The sequence below is a fragment of the Schistocerca gregaria genome, chromosome 1, assembly GCF_023897955.1.
Source record: "Schistocerca gregaria isolate iqSchGreg1 chromosome 1, iqSchGreg1.2, whole genome shotgun sequence".
Taxonomy (NCBI): Eukaryota; Metazoa; Arthropoda; class Insecta; order Orthoptera; family Acrididae; genus Schistocerca; species Schistocerca gregaria.
In genome coordinates this window covers 1,615,685-1,632,163 of record NC_064920.1, presented here as the reverse complement: position 1 = coordinate 1,632,163, position 16,479 = coordinate 1,615,685, and the positions used below count along the sequence as shown (strand labels likewise).

The 16,479-nt window shown below is 39.3% G+C and overlaps 1 protein-coding gene across 1 annotated transcript in view; it reads right to left on the bottom strand.

Moving 5' to 3' along the window:
* Positions 1-16,479, bottom strand: part of LOC126318536 (protein flightless-1) — a 155,812-nt gene that overhangs the window by 29,347 nt on the left and 109,986 nt on the right. The window contains exons 13-16 of the mRNA XM_049993407.1: positions 14,142-14,280; positions 6,273-6,445; positions 6,059-6,185; positions 5,849-5,971 (exon numbers count right to left, since the gene is read on the bottom strand). Coding sequence (XP_049849364.1) covers positions 5,849-5,971; positions 6,059-6,185; positions 6,273-6,445; positions 14,142-14,280 — 562 coding nt within the window. The remainder of the gene's footprint in view (positions 1-5,848; positions 5,972-6,058; positions 6,186-6,272; positions 6,446-14,141; positions 14,281-16,479) is intronic.

The following is a 16,479-nucleotide window of genomic DNA, read 5'->3' as shown; positions in this document are numbered from 1 at the left end:
AGTATTCTACCTGGTCATCACAACTGGGGAAGTGTTATTCATCAAAGGTCGCCAGGCAGGAGTCAAGTCTCCAGTCAGCCTTAGAAAGCCGCCAATCGGGTTTATACACAAGTGTAGTACTTGTCAGCAAACGGATGGCACATGGGAATCGGTCACTAGAGTACGTGTCAGAGACAATGGACCATTCGAGATGATGGGCTAGCTTGGCAGTACAGAAGGAAAAGACCAAATGCGAATAGGTGTACATAGGTGTGTGCTCCAGTTGACGTCGAGTTGACTGAGAAGGTCAGCGAAGAGGGAATCTCTTCAATAGGTTCTCAAAGAGCCCCAGAGGGGATGGTGGGCATTAAAGTTGCTTAGCAGGTGAAAAGATGTGGGAGGTAAGCAATAACCTGGAGTAAGTCAGCCCTGGTGACAGCAAATGACAGAGAGATGTAGAAGCTGCAAAGAGAAAACATGGAATGAGGAAGGAATATGCAGAATGCAACAGCTTGCAGCTAGGTGTTCAATGAGATGGTTTGACTATAAACATCATCCCGGATGAGCAGCATGACTCCCCCATGAGATGGGATGTTGTCCTCGGCAGGAAGTCCAAAGCGGACCGCAAGGAAAAGTGAGGATGCAATTTTGTTTCTTGAAGGCACAAAACGATTGGATGCTGCGATTCGAGGAGCAGCTGTGATTCTTCCTTGTTAGATCTAACGCTGCAAACTTTCCACTGGAGAAGTGTCATAACTGAGAATTAGATTATATTATATTATATTAGATTAATACTTGTTCCATAGATCATGAATACGACACTTTGTAATGATGTGAAACGTGTCAGGTTAATGAAAGATGTCTGTACAAGATATTACATTACACAAAATATTGCATGACACTAATGCTTAAGTTAGTTCTTTTCCTTCCCTTAATTTATATCTAAAAATTCAGCCCATGTAAAGAAGGAGTTGTCATCTAGAAATTCTTTTAATTTATTTTTAAATGTTGGTTGACTATCTGTGAGGCTTTTGATGCTGTTTGGTAGGTGACCAAAGACTTTTGTGGCAGCATAATTTACCCCCTTCTGTGCCAAAGTCAGATTTAACCCTGCATAGTGAAGATCATCCTTTCTCCTGGTGTTGTAGCTATGCACACTGCTATTACTTTTGAACTGGGGTGGATTATTAACAACAAATTTCGTAAGTGAATATATATACTGTGAGGTTACTGTGAGGATCCCTAGATCCTTAAATACACTCCTGGAAATGGAAAAAAGAACACATTGACACCGGTGTGTCAGACCCACCATACTTGCTCCGGACACTGCGAGAGGGCTGTACAAGCAATGATCACACGCACGGCACAGTGCACACACCAGGAACCGCGGTGTTGGCCGTCGAATGGCGCTAGCTGCGCAACATTTGTGCACCGCCGCCGTCAGTGTCAGCCAGTTTGCCGTGGCATACGGAGCTCCATTGCAGTCTTTAACACTGGTAGCATGCCGCGACAGCGTGGACGGGAAACGTATGTGCAGTTGACGGACTTTGAGCGAGGGCGTATAGTGGGCATGCAGGAGGCCGGGTGGACGTACCGCCGAATTGCTCAACACGTGGGGCGTGAGGTCTCCACAGTACATCGATGTTGTCGCCAGTGGTCGGCGGAAGGTGCACGTGCCCGTCGACCTGGGACCGGACCGCAGTGACGCACGGATGCACGCCAAGACCGTAGGATCCTACGCAGTGCTGTAGGGGACCGCACCGCCACTTCCCAGCAAATTCGGGACACTGTTGCTCCTGGGGTATCGGCGAGGACCATTCGCAACCGTCTCCATGAAGCTGGGCTACGGTCCCGCACACCGTCAGGTCGTCTCCCGCTCACGCCCCAACATCGTGCAGCCCGCCTCCAGTGGTGTCGCGACAGGCGTGAATGGAGGGACGAATGGAGATGTGTCGTCTTCAGCGATGAGGGTCGCTTCTGCCTTGGGGCCAATGATGGTCGTATGCGTGTTTAGCGCCGTGCAGGTGAGCGCCACAATTAGGACTGCATACGACCGAGGCACACAGTGCCAACACCCGGCATCATGGTGTGGGGAGCGATCTCCTACACTGGCCGTACACCTCTGGTGATCGTCGAGGGGACACTGAATAGTGCACGGTACATCCAAACCGTCATCGAACCCATCGTTCTACCATTCCTAGACCGGCAAGGGAACTTGCTGTTCCAACAGGACAATGCACGTCCGCATGTATCCCGTGCCACCCATCGTGCTCTAGAAGGTGTAAGTCAACTACCCTGGCCAGCAAGATCTCCGGATCTGTCCCCCATTGAGCATGTTTGGGACTGGATGAAGCGTCGTCTCACGCGGTCTGCACGTCCAGAACGAACGCTGGTCCAACTGAGGCGCCAGGTGGAAATGGCATGGCAAGCCGTTCCACAGGACTACATTCAGCATCTCTACGATCGTCTCCATGGGAGAATAGCAGCCTGCATTGCTGCGAAAGGTGGATATACACTGTACTAGTGCCAACATTGTGCATGCTCTGTTGCCTGTGTCTATGTGCCTGTGGTTCTGTCAGTGTGATCATGTGATGTATCTGACCCCAGGAATGTGTCAATAAAGTTTCCCCTTCGTGGGACAATGAATTCACGGTGTTCTTATTTCAATTTCCAGGAGTGTACATGGAGTAAGAAAAGGTCTTCACAGAAGTTTTCCTTTTGTTCTTTCCAACCTGCTGGTTGTGTAGCACATGATTTCACTGCCGGAGGCCAAGATTTTGTGGCTTGTTGAACAGCTGTAGGAGAAAGAGACAAGGATGCTACCGTCATTCTGATCAATTTCACAACTGCTGTAATGAATTTAAGGTCACATCTCTGTGTGGCCATGTTCTTCATGGAGTGAGGCATGGCAAGAATGGTACTGTAAATGCCGGATGGTAAGATGCAGGGCTTTCAACTAGCCAACAACTTGCAAGCAACAGGACATTCACGCGATGTGATGGCATGGTCACCATCACAATTGATACAGTGGGGAGAAGGAGACGGGCGATCACCCTCGTGAGCATCTCCACCACAAGTACCAAAATTGGCCATATTTTTACAGGATGCCTGCCTTAATCTTGGACAGAAGCACTACTCGATAAAATGTGAGACAGAGAGTGTGTGTAGGCACTATGTGTGCATCCACTAACACTAACATACCTAAGGGTGGAGAGGGGAAAACTTTCACAGAATTGTAACCAATGAAGACGCTGCAATCACAGTTTACATACAATAGAAACAATTTTTATAACAGACTACCATCATTTAACCTCAAGGAAATGTACTGTCATCTATTTGATTTAATGTGTACACTAACAATCAACCACAGCCTCAAGGATGCAAAAGTTTCATATATGCTGATGACCTTGCTCTTGCTGCCCAGAGTAATCAGTTTGAAGATGTGCAGATAATGCTTGCACACGGTCTACAACAGCTTGGTACTTACATTGAAAAGAATCATCTCACACCCAACAGTAAGAAAACGTAAGTGTGTGTGTGTTCATTCCATCTGAAACATAAACAAACTGACAGGAAACTTGAAATATTCTGGAATGGAGTTGCACTAGAATATTGTTCCCACCCCTGGCATTTGGCTGTCACTCTTGACCATATACTAACCTACAAGGAACATTGTCTGAAGCTGAAGCAGAAAGTATCCTCCAGAAACCGCCTTCTTCGGAAACTGGCGAGACCAATCTGGGGTACACATCCACAAACATTAGGAACAACAGCTCTTGCCTTATGCTATTCTGCAGGAGAGTACGCTAGCCCACTGTGGTACAATTCAGTACATGCAAAGCAGGTTGATGTAGCCTTAAATGACAGCTGTAGGGTTGCTACCAGCTGCCTAAGGCCAGCCCCCATGGACAAAGTTCAGTGTCTCGCTGAGATTGCTCCATGTGACATCAGCAAAGAGGTTGCCGCTAACATCGAGAGGCAAAAATCAAATACAGTGACCTCACATCCACTCTTTGGACATCAACCTGCCAAGGCAAGACTGAAGTCCAGGAAGAGTTTCCTAACAACTTCAAAGCCCTTAGAAGGATCAGCTGCGGCTACCTGACACACCAAGTGGAAAGAAAGATGCAAACACCTGCCAAACTGGATGACACCACAAGAATCCCTGCCGCCTGGACATGTGGAGAAGTGGGTCATCTGGAAGTCCTTGAACAGACTACGGACCGAAGTCACAAGATCGAGGGACAATCTCCTTAAATGGAATTCACAACACTGTGCAAATGCGGTGAATTACAGACAACCCGGCATCTCTTGAAATGTAACTTATACCCAATCAGCTGTGGCATGAAGGACTTAACGTCTGCAGCACCCAATGCTATCAAAGTTGCCCAATTCTGGGTGAATACTGTATATTTTTCTTTGTATGTATTGTATATGTGTTAATTTTAGTGTACCTCTGACACGAATAAAGAAAGATCATTTAAATAACTTACAGAATAAACTGAAGTATTTATTAGTAGAGAATGGTGTTACTCAGTAGAAGGTTTCAATTGTAATGTCTTCTTGTAAAGCTGTTAGTGTATATTCCTCCAAGTTGGTTTTTCTAAGAAAAAACTGATAATTTCTGATGTTCACTTTTATAGCAATGTATGCATTTACCTCACACTGGCAAGAGAATTAAAATTAGTACAGCCTTGTACCTAAATGTATACGTGGATTAAATAAATATCCCAATTACTCACAAAAAGGCAGAAACTTGTCATCGCCTGCCAATGTCTCTACACTTCTCCATTTTGGTGAATGGTGTCTTTTACACCCACAGTATTCACATTCTACCAGACCTTTCCTGCTGTAGGTATCTCAATTACATGTTCTTTTTCTATTTTTGTTTTGTCCCATTAATGTTGGTTTATTAAAAGTAAACTGTGGGAAACTTATGACAATGTAAAAGCAAAAGATTTTGCACACAGAGAATCTGAAGGCACAAATAAAAAAAAATTAATTTTATCCAGAATTTGCAGCTGCGAATGTGACTGTATTCAATATAGTGGAAGCTTCAATAAAAACGCCTTCAGACACTTTTTTTCATATTTTATTAAATTACACAACGCACTTTGGACCCTGTGGGTCCTTTTTCAGTTGCAAATTGTCTAATACACACTTATCTTTGCTCTTTAGTGAGGTGAAATGTATTTTCCTGTATGAGAAATTTAGACATAGGTTTCATATTTTCCACTGTTTCTTAGGTATTTCTGCACTCGATTCACGAAATATGAAAATGCATTTCACCTCACTTAAGAGCAAAGGTAAATTATGTATTAGACGATTTGTGCCTAAAGATGAACCCACAGGATCTGAAATGCATAGCATAATTTAATAGAACATGAAAAAAATTATGGATGAAGGCGCTTAATTCAAATTTTCTGTGCCATAAAACAATGTTGTAATCAGTGAAAAAATGTTAATTCTGGGAATGTAAAAACAGGTTTGTACAGAAGTTAAATGTAATAGTGTTTTAATTTCCAATTATTCATTTAATTCTGAACATTAGGAAGTCAGCAGTAATTTAAACACCATTATTCAATTTGCTATGAAATAGCTCATTCAGTGAATAAAGTTTAATAAAATATGTCACTGAAACTAAAATGTGTCAAAACACTTCTCACTATTATTATATGATCAGCAGTTTCCCTTCAGCAACTTGCTAATTGTTTGAAATTATTTGACTTCCTTGTTTTTAAACACACCCAGAGAATATATTTTCAGCTTTGTCAGAACAATTTACAACAAAACGCAACTTAAAAGTAGTTAACTCTAAAAATAAACATATTCTTAAGTCATTATGAAGTAATGTAAGCAAGTAATTCACCTTTGTTTCTTGCTGTCGAGCCCATTTAGTAAGATCAGCTCCAGTCTTCTGTACTGATTCAGCAGTTCGTGTAAAATCAACTGCTATAACTTCATCCCAGCCACTGAACTTTGATTTGAATATCTGAAACAAAAATGAAGGTTTTAAAAACTCCTAACAAATTTACATAACATAAATTAAGAAATATTATGTTGTAGCAAGATGTAATACCTGTGTTTCTGTTCCTTCTTGGACTCTGCTTACTAATGCATACTCTGGTCTTGAAATCATACTGAATAGCTCTTGAGAGAGCTTCACAGCAGCTGCTCGTACAAGACGAGTAGACTTTTTCCCAAACCTGCAACAGCAAATATTTTCTTAGTAAATGTTGTTTTCATTCTTTAATACTGAAGTAAATAAACAATACTTTTCTCGAATGACTTACCAAACATATACATCGGGGTAACAGTCGAGTATATATACATTTCTATTATTCAGCAGTGAATTCACAAGCTTGCCATGAGGAACCTCAACTTGTGGTAGCTCCAAATAGCCCATTCCAAGCCTCACTTGGTATAAACGAGGTGTTGCAGGCACAAAATTGCAGCTTACATGTTCCTACAATTATTTTACCAATTTCAGCACATATTTTCTGATGAGATTTATTTAAAAAATTTTGATGAGAAGAAAATTAATCTAGATCAAACCCAGGAAATTTATTTAGGTTATGCCTCTAACATTTTACATCAAGAGTCTCTATATCCACACATTAATGCAACATGGAACACCTTATATCATAGAGCATTACATTAAAACCTCAAGAGCAATTGCTGTGAAACAAAACCCATTTGATTTCCCACTCCAGTGTGGTGAAGATGTACTGTACAAGGTAGCTGGAATGTTGAAATTTCACAATGACATAGTTTGAAGTTTGTTCTGCTACAGAGGGTATTTGTTTTTGCGTGCAGCTCTAGTTGGAGAAGCCTGAACTACGAAACAAACAAGTCACGCATATTACTATCATCAACTTGTGAATAGCAATGATGTGTAATTTGATATTTGTGAGCCAAACAGTATAAACTGTGAGATATGCACAGGGACATGAGTGGTGTGTATGGGACTGTACGGATCATAACAGTGTCTCTAGGTGTTGAACATTGTTCCAGGAGGGGCCTGTGAACCCTAGTAATTTGCCACGCTATGTGTGGCCAGTTACAGCTACAACACTACAGAATGTCAGAGCCATTGAAGGAGCAATTTCGAACGACAGGCATGTGCAACTGCACACCTTATTGCAGCAGTTCAACATTTCCTAAGGTGCAGTGTACAATACTGTTCATGACACATTGAAATTTCATTAAGTTAGTGCTTGCTGAGTGCTTTTGACAATGTTGACTGGAATACTCTCTTCCAAATTCTAAAGGTGGCAGGGGTAAAATACAGGGAGCAAAAGGCTATTTACAATTTGTACAGAAACCAGATGGCAGTTATAAGAGTCGAGGGGCATGAAAGAGAAGCAGTGGTTGGGACAGGGTTGTAGCCTCTCCCCGATGTTATTCAATTTGTATATTGAGCAAGCAATGAAGGAAACAAAAGAAAAATTCGGAGTGGTATTAAAATCCATGAAGAAGAAATAAAAACTTTGAGGTTTGCCGATGTCATTGTAATTCTGTTAGAGACAGCAAAGGACTTGGAAGAGCAGTTGAATGGAATGGACAGTGTCTTGAAAGGAGAATATAAGATGAACATCAACAAAAGCAAAACGAGGATAATGGAATGTAGTCAAATTAAGTCAGGCAATGCTGAGGGAATTAGATTAGGAAATGAGAGGAGTTTTGCTATTTGGGGAGCAAAATAACTGATGATGGTCGAAGTATAGAAGATATAAAATGTAGACTGGCAATGGCAAGGAAAGCGTTTCTGAAGAAGAGAAATTTGTTCACATCAAATATAGATTTAAGTGTCAGGAAGTCATTTCTGAAAGTATGTGTATGGAGTGTAGCCATGTATGGAAGTGAAACATGGATGATAAATAGTTTGGACAAGAAGAGAGTAGAAGCTTTAGAAATGTGGTGCTACAGAAGAATGCTGAAGATTAGATGGGTAGATCACATAACTAATGAGGAGGTATTGAATAGAATTGGGGAGAAGAGGAGTTTGTGGCACAACTTGACAAGAAGAAGGGACCGGTTGGTAGGACACGTGTTCAGGCATCAAGGGATCACCAATTTAGCATTGGAGGGCAGTGTGGAGGGTAAAAATCGTAGAGGGAGACCAAGAGATGAATACACTAAGCAGATTCAGAAGGTTGTAGGTTGCAGTACGTACTGGGAGATGAAGAAACTTGCACATGATAGGGTAGCATGGAGAGCTGCATCAAACCAGTCTCAGGACTGAAGACCACAACAACAACGAGTGCCTAAGAAACTGACAGACAAGTATTAGGACCAGCAAGTGATGGCATGCTTGGATTGCTTACCACTTTATGCTGCAGAAGGACATGATTTTCAGAAAGGAATTGCCGCTGGTGAATGAGTCGTGGGTGTACCACAAACAGCCTGAAACCAAGGAGGCCTGTATGGAGTAGAAACATGCCAGTTTAGCAGCATGAAAATAATTCAAAGTGACAATATACTATGAAAGTACTTTTGGCAGTGTTGTGGGATATGCACGGTGCGTTGCTGGTGGACTTCACTGAACACGGGACCACTGTCATTGATGCAACTTATGTTAATACTTTGGTTAAGTTGGGTCATGCCCTTTGACATATGCCAACAACATCAATGCTGATGGTGTCAAACTTCATCATTGTTGCTGCTCCCGTTCATGAAAAAAAATCATTGGATGGCAAGTGTTCCAGCATCCACCATACAGACCGAATCTCGCACCATTGGACTTTTATCTATTTGGTACCATAAAGAAATTCCTGGCCGACCAACGTTTTATGATAGATGTTGAAGTGAAATGAACAGTTCAAAGATGGCTACGCACCTAACAAACGGACTTCCACAAACAAGGTATTCTGAAATTGGTACCATGATGGGAGAAATATGTTACAAAGACTGGCAATTATGCGGAAAAGTAGGTAAAATATGTTAAGTTCATTGTGATTTTCTTTGTTTTTTTTACCTGTTAAACTTCTTGGTACTAAATTATTGTGCTTTACTTTCCGATCTTGCTCTTATAATGATTAGTGCCAATGTGAATTACTGAAAGTGTGTACTGTTATCCACAAATTTTGATTGGTGGAAGAAGTAAAATACAAAACAAATACTGTAGTCAACTAAGTAAGCATGAAATAAAACTTAACTAATGAACAATGGCTCAATATCGGCAGAAGAACACAGAGCCACATTTTGGCACTTCACAGCCAGGCTCTTCTGACTGTGGAAACTACAAAAAGCACTCAATTGCCATAAAAAATTATGTTCCACTACTATTTACCATGATTTATGTTACAAATTTCAAGCTATGTTCTATTTATCATACTACATCAGCACACAGACATGTTAATTCTTCTTGTTTTTTTCTCTGTTCACTCCTTCAATTAGTTTGCCAGTCAGTTTGGAATAAAATTATGAGTGATATGTTGTAATCATTGCCAGCCATTATCAAGTTTGCTAGACTGCAATAAAGTCGTTAACATTTAGTTATTGAGAGACTGATGGGTTGTGATGTATTCTGCTTCAGCCTCAGTTGACATTTACAGAGCCAACAACATGTTGGTGGATCCACTCTGAATTCGGTAGATGACGGGGGTTTCATTTATGGTGAAAACTTCAGAGATCAGGAGCAGGACAGAAACACATGTAATTCATATGCTGCTAAACCCAAACAAGTTTTAATGCAGGTTACCCATAAGGTACAATGGAGTGACATTTTGGCTGAAGCAGCAGAATGGTACAGTGTCCTGAATTTTGGTAACTCAATGGATTTAGAAAAGCCGTAACTGCAGTAGTCAACTGAAGTCTGTAGGTATTTTCATATAATTCTGCTCAATTGTTTACTCTATATTATCAGTCAGTTCCACAAGATAAGAATACAAAATCAGTCAGTTTTGGAAGCATATACAGGCACTATGAAAAACAAAAATACAATTACAAACGGGAGTGCAGAAGGTATCAGGCAACAATGTCAATTTCATAATGAAATCAGTCAAATGTGAAATGAATTCTAGTATAAACATCTTAGTTGTATTATTGAATTTATAAAATAATAAGTGAGTTAAAAAGAAAAAATATTATGAAAATAAATGCTTGAAAACATTAGTCAACTAAAGAACAAAATGTTGCTGGAATCATGAGACACATCTTTATCAACTTGAAGGTCAATGGGATGAAGCCACAACTGACTAGGGGAGGATGCAGGAGGGAGTTCACCAATTTGCCTCTAACTGTATGAGTGGAAGCAGGTAGTCCTAAGTTGTCAAAAAAATTAATCCCACGTAAGGAACTACAACTGGTAAGGCACCTAACAGCACAGATTATGCCAATGCAAATGAAACGAACTTTGTACAGGGTGTGTGTAGTACAGCTATAGCTAGTTTGACAGATAAGACACAAATGCAAATCTGAACTGGCCAATATAAAGCTACTGTTAAAGCTAGGTTATCTTTAAACAGCTGTGGTGTCATCATCAGGCTACTGTTCTTGATTTTTTTATTGCATTCTTCTTAAAGGCTTCTTACATGTGTGACGTGAGGGAATAGCTGCCACAGTCTCTCACCCTTACCAAAATGGAATTTTTTAATCCAAGTTATGTTTACTACAGTGGAATCTCATCGGTGTGTTTCTCATTACTATGTTTTCCCTGCATAGTACATCCATTTTTGGAAGTCTCAGTCTCGATTATGATAAATACATGTTAAAATGACTTTGTATGTTCTACCTCCCTACTTAGTGCATTCAAATACAGCAGTATCGGTACTGTTTGGCCGCTGCTACTTTTGCCGCTGAGAGTTCTGATAGTGATGGGAGAACAATGTTTGTGAACATGGGATATGGAAAGAGCAGGGAGGGGGTGTTTTTCAGTGCTAGCAATTTTGCAAGTCACAGAGATCTTGTGCTGTGGTAGAAATGATGTTCAGGAGTAGTTCATATAGGTTGGCAGTAGTTCTGGCGACTTCCGAATTCTGTAGTGGCCAAACAATGAACCAAACAGTGCATAACTCAGTCACTGGTGTTCTCTCGTGTTTAGCATTTCTTTGACACTCAGTCCATAATTTCTTCTTCTTTTCTTTCTTATGTTAAACAGTATACCAGCACTTTACAGATAAAAACAGATTGAGACATTTAACAAACGAAGAAAAGGGGAACACTATTCAGGAAATGGACAAAAAATCCCAAATCTAGCATACTGATATATCATGGAAACTGAACATTCCTCCATCAACATTAAATACAATACTGAGCAAATGAAAAGTAACTGAAGCAGCATCTTTTGAAGGGTGAAACAGCAAACAAAAACAAGTGCACAATCGTCAGCTTCCAGAACTGGAAAATGTCCTACTGAAGTGGTTAAACAAGTTTGTGCTTTGACTATTTTAACTGATGGTGCTGTGTTCCATTCTAAAGCATATATTTGGCACAAACAGTTGGGATTCAAGATTTCAATGCACCCAATTGTTGAATTGAAAGATTCAAGAACAGACATAATTTAATGTATAAATGTGATTGAGGTAAGGCTAGAAGCATAAACATTGACACTGACATTGGTCAGTCATGAGAAAATAATCTTCAATCAATGATAGAAAAGTACAGTCCCATAAAGATTTTTAATGCAGATAAAATGGGCTTATTTTTTCACCTTCTGCCTGATAAAACTCGAGTTAAGAGAGGAGAAAAATACCATGGCAGAGTATTTAAAAAAAAAAGGAGCTAACTGTTTTATTAAGCTGTAATGAAAGGGGAACAGAAAAGTTGGTGCCACTAATAACTGGAAAGGCGAAGAGTCCACAATATTGATTTTCATTTCCATCAAAATATACAGCTAAAGCAAACACATGGATAACAGCTACCATATTCCAACATTTCTTGCATGCCTGGGATGCAAGGTTGGGTGTTAGAAACAGGAAAATCCTCTTGCTTATTGACCAGCGTGCAGCGCACACCCAAGATATGACCTATCTGTATACTATAAAAGTATTGTTTTATTCTTCATAATTGTACAAGCCACTTTCAGCCACTTGACCAAAGCTTCATAAAATTTTATGAAACGCATTTCACTGTGCTGTGTGTGATAATGATATTTATTTTGCTACCAGTTTCAGTCTTAAACCATCTTCAACGGCAGCTGTACAATGTACAAAGTGGACAGCTGCCGTTGAAAATTGTTTAAGACTGAAAACAGTAGCAGAATAAATATAATTATCACACACAGCACAGTGTAATGCATTTTGTAAAATTTGTACACGCTGTTGGCCAGTGCCTAAACAAGATGTACATTATAAAATGCCTGAAACAAAAATGCAGGAAAATTCTTGTAGCAATGAGGCCAGACTGTCTTGATACTACAATGAGAAAGGCCACAATCTTAGATGCTATGGATTTTGTACAAACTGCCTCTGATTCCATGGAAGAAAGCACAGTCTCAAACTGCTTCAAGAAGGCTTGCTTTGATTGGATAATTAAAGAAGACAACACACCAGAAAACGAAGAAACTGCAACTGAACAACGGCAACAAATAATGGTGTAAGGAGCAAACATTGACTACCTCATCTTCGATGAATATTTTGAATGTGACAAAGGTGTTGGCATCTGTAAATCCATGACAACAAACTACTGAAGCAATGGACACTGTTATGCATTACATTTTGAATTTTAAGTCGCTGAAGAATTGGTGAATGGACAATACAATATTAAAATTAGGACAAAAGAAACAGTCCACTATTGATCTGTATATTTAAAGAAATTCCTGTTTTAAGAATTAAGTGGTTTCTAATAATATCTACTGTGATGGCCTTTGTTTCGTTTCTGTGTCCATAAGTAATGGATCTTCAAGCCCAAAACATAAACTTTGTCATGACAGCAGTGTGTGGGCTCAATTGTGACAGGATAACATGAAACATGTGACAAGCAAATCAAGTTCCTTAGAGGGGCCCCCATGTGCTGAGATGTTGAGCATAGCAGTTCTAACTGCTAGCTCCACAACTGTCATAGAAACACAGTATGCAGGTAACAGAGTAGCAGAAGCCATGGCAATCACATTTAGGTGAAATTATGTGTGGCTGGAACATTGTCAGTATTAAAGGTTGGCCACACTGCATGTTGGCTCTGCAGTTGAATGCCAACTGTATCTTCTCACAGCTGTTGAGAGTATTCTAGAAGAAATAAACAGTCTATAGCAATACAAACATGTTGACTATGTGATATGACACAGTTCCAGGATTATTACTCCACCGGAAGTGTAACATCCAACAAATGAAGCATCTGCTCTTGTTGCACACATCAGGGCAAGTTCTGAGTCACATTTCCAATCAGAAAAAAAGTATTGTCAACTTGAGAGACTACTCTGTATCTTCTAGCCCTAAGCTGTTACTGAAACCAGGAGATTATGAAAAATGTTTGTAAATATGCGTACATAAGTTGCATAAAATGTAAATCATGAAATATTTTATGTACATGCGTTCTTTGATGGTTCCACGGGGAGAATCCTTTAACAATGTTTTCTAGAGCAACTGATCAAGAAGGTAATGGTGACTGCAGCCTGTATCTTTGGGCTATCTTCTACAGCTAAGAAACATAAAAGAGTTTTCTTTCTTCTTGTTTCCATTCTAGTTGCTAGACAGTTTCTAACTTCCACATGAAGAGCCTTCAGAGGCTGATTATGATGATGATGTACTGAATAAAACACACCTGCTTTAAAATAAAGTCTGAAAATACTCAGATGAAAAATCATTTTCAACATTGAAGAACTTTGTAATTTTGGTTGAAGACCAAAGAATCAATTCTGGATTCACTAAAATAGTTTGATAAATTGCAGTTACGTAATTGTCTCAGAGCTCCAAAGTCATTCATACAATTTCAGCCTCACAAAATAACCCTTCAGTTTCACAAATAATTTTACCAAAAGAAATAAAAAAAGACATCAAAGAACCAGTTTCATTATTTACTTCTGGACACAGAATGCTTCAAGTGGTTAAAGCTATCGGCACGAGTAACTGAATACAACATCGTAAGTCATCTGTTTATTCTGCTCTGACAGCTGAATACATAAAAAAATATTTTTAATATCCATGTCAATTTCTCTTGAAGGAAGCATCAGTTACCAATACCATGTTGTCACAAATATGTACTTAAGGGCAGTATGTGAGTACCTGAGGTGGTTCCTCTGGCGCAAGCCCATCCTCCTCACCAAAAGCCAGCCAAAAATCAGATGATTCCTCCCCAGGAAGTTCAGTGAGAATTTCTGCTTTATTCTTTCTCTCATTTTTGTTTATTTTTTCAGCCATAAGCCTTAAAACAGAATGAAAACAATTACAAAAATATAAAAAAAATCTGTCTTCACACATAACACTGTGAACAAATAAAAAACTGGTTGTAAAACATCACTGTTTAAATATTCCATTTTCTATATAAAATTGGCACATTATGAAAGTAATTTTCATTCAAAGATTGGACCACAGCAGTCTCAGGCAACTGCCAGTGGCAGTTATTCATAAATGTCATGTATGTGTGAGTTGTGTTTGTGTGTCTGTCATCTAATCTGACGAAGACCTTACTGGCCGAAAGCTATATCTGTGGCAGTCCTTTTGTTATGCCTACCTGCAACTTAGCATCTCCGCTATATGGTGAGTAGCAAATTTTCTTTTCATAATAAAACATGTAATTATATCACACATTTAATAACAGTAAGGAAAGAGGAAGATGCTGGCTATGCTATATTAGTAGGATCCATGATGGTGCTCACTAGGAAAATCATGGAGAACCAAAATCAGGGTGTCTGGAAGAGATAAACAACTGTGTATCTTCTTTACATAACATCCTATAAACTTTCCAATAAACTTTAGTGATTTAAAATTACAATAACACAATGAAGGAAGTGTAAAGCATTTATATAGCAACAGTATTCTCTATTACTCCTTTCAGTTCAATAAATTATACAGTCAACACAATTACGTCAAAGGACTTCAAGAAACCATGTCACAACAAATCTTAGCCATTATGCATACTAAAAGTGAATCGACTACTACCTAGTGGGTGGCTTATTAATATTTTTGCCAGTGATATTCTCTTTGTCCCCGATTTGACACACATTCCTGTCTCTCCTATCATCTTTCCCCTTTCCCTTCCCCATGTTAAAATGTCCCAGAAATAATTATGTAAGTTGTGATTCTTCTGAAAACGTATATAGCGATATAGTAACATACGGTGGCTCGACAAGATCAACTGAATACTGTTATTCTGATACAAAACATATAAACACTGAAAAATTGTCTGGAATTTCAACCAAAAGGCTCCTCATTACCAGGGATGCTCAACCCATCGATCGCCACTTATTAGTCGATCACATTGGCTTGATGAGTCAATCTTTTGAATTCTATGTCTGAAATCTGTGTAAATGAGATGTTTTTGTAAAATATCAATTTGCTGACAATGAGTGTTTCACATGGTATTTGTGGGTGGTACATCTGACAACCCAATCTCCACCTCTTTCCTCTCCATCTGCATTACACCACTCCCTTGCTTGCCAGCCTTTCCTCCTACATGGTGGGGTAATGTTTTGTCAAAAATAAGTTCAGCTAAACACAGAAAAATGTACCACTTTCATACTGAATGGGAATAAAAGGTTTTTGTTACAACGCATAAAAATAGGTATTTATGATTGATATGTAATGCTATTTTAACCATATCTAAAACTGAACTATTGAACGTCATTTTAGAACAAGTCACAAAGGCTTTGAATTAGAAGTAGCTGTTGATAGGGAGACGAGGAAAAGTCTTTCATCAAACACTGCATCACTTCATGTAACAGAAGTATTGATGAAAGATGCAAAACCACTGAGCCCTTTTTTTCCCACATAAAAATAAAAATCAGAGATAATATCAGCCATCAGAGACATGCCTCTGTCAAGACCTAGTATAACACAAAATGAGGAATTAATGGCAGGAAATATAAAAGATCAACTGATAACAGATTTGAAGTCCTGCTTGTTTTTCTGAATGCAGATATACCAGTCAATAGATGGAGTTGATTTACCTCAAGTTGTTGTTTTTTCAGATTTCAGTGTAAAAGAAGACTGCTTACAAGTTTGACCTTGAAAGGCAATACACAAGGAGAAGATTTTTACAATGCATTCAAATCCTTCGTCTTGGAAGATGGTTTGCCAATTCATGAACTTGTGACTACTACTACTGATGGACCATCTTGCATGGTAGGCAAGTACAAATGACTTGTTACCTTGTGTGCGGACAACGAATATATTCCTGTCTTCCTCCATGTATCATTGTATCATATGTCAGCAAGTGCACTGTGGACATATTTTTATATGGAACATGTTATGAGCACTTCACAAAAATTGTAAATTCGGTTCAGTCACAATCACCAATGAGAAAAGAATTTAGAGAGCATTTAGAAGAATTGGATAGCCAGTATGGGACCTGCTGTTGCACACTGGAATTTGAAGGTTGAGTAGAGGTATGGTATCAAACAGA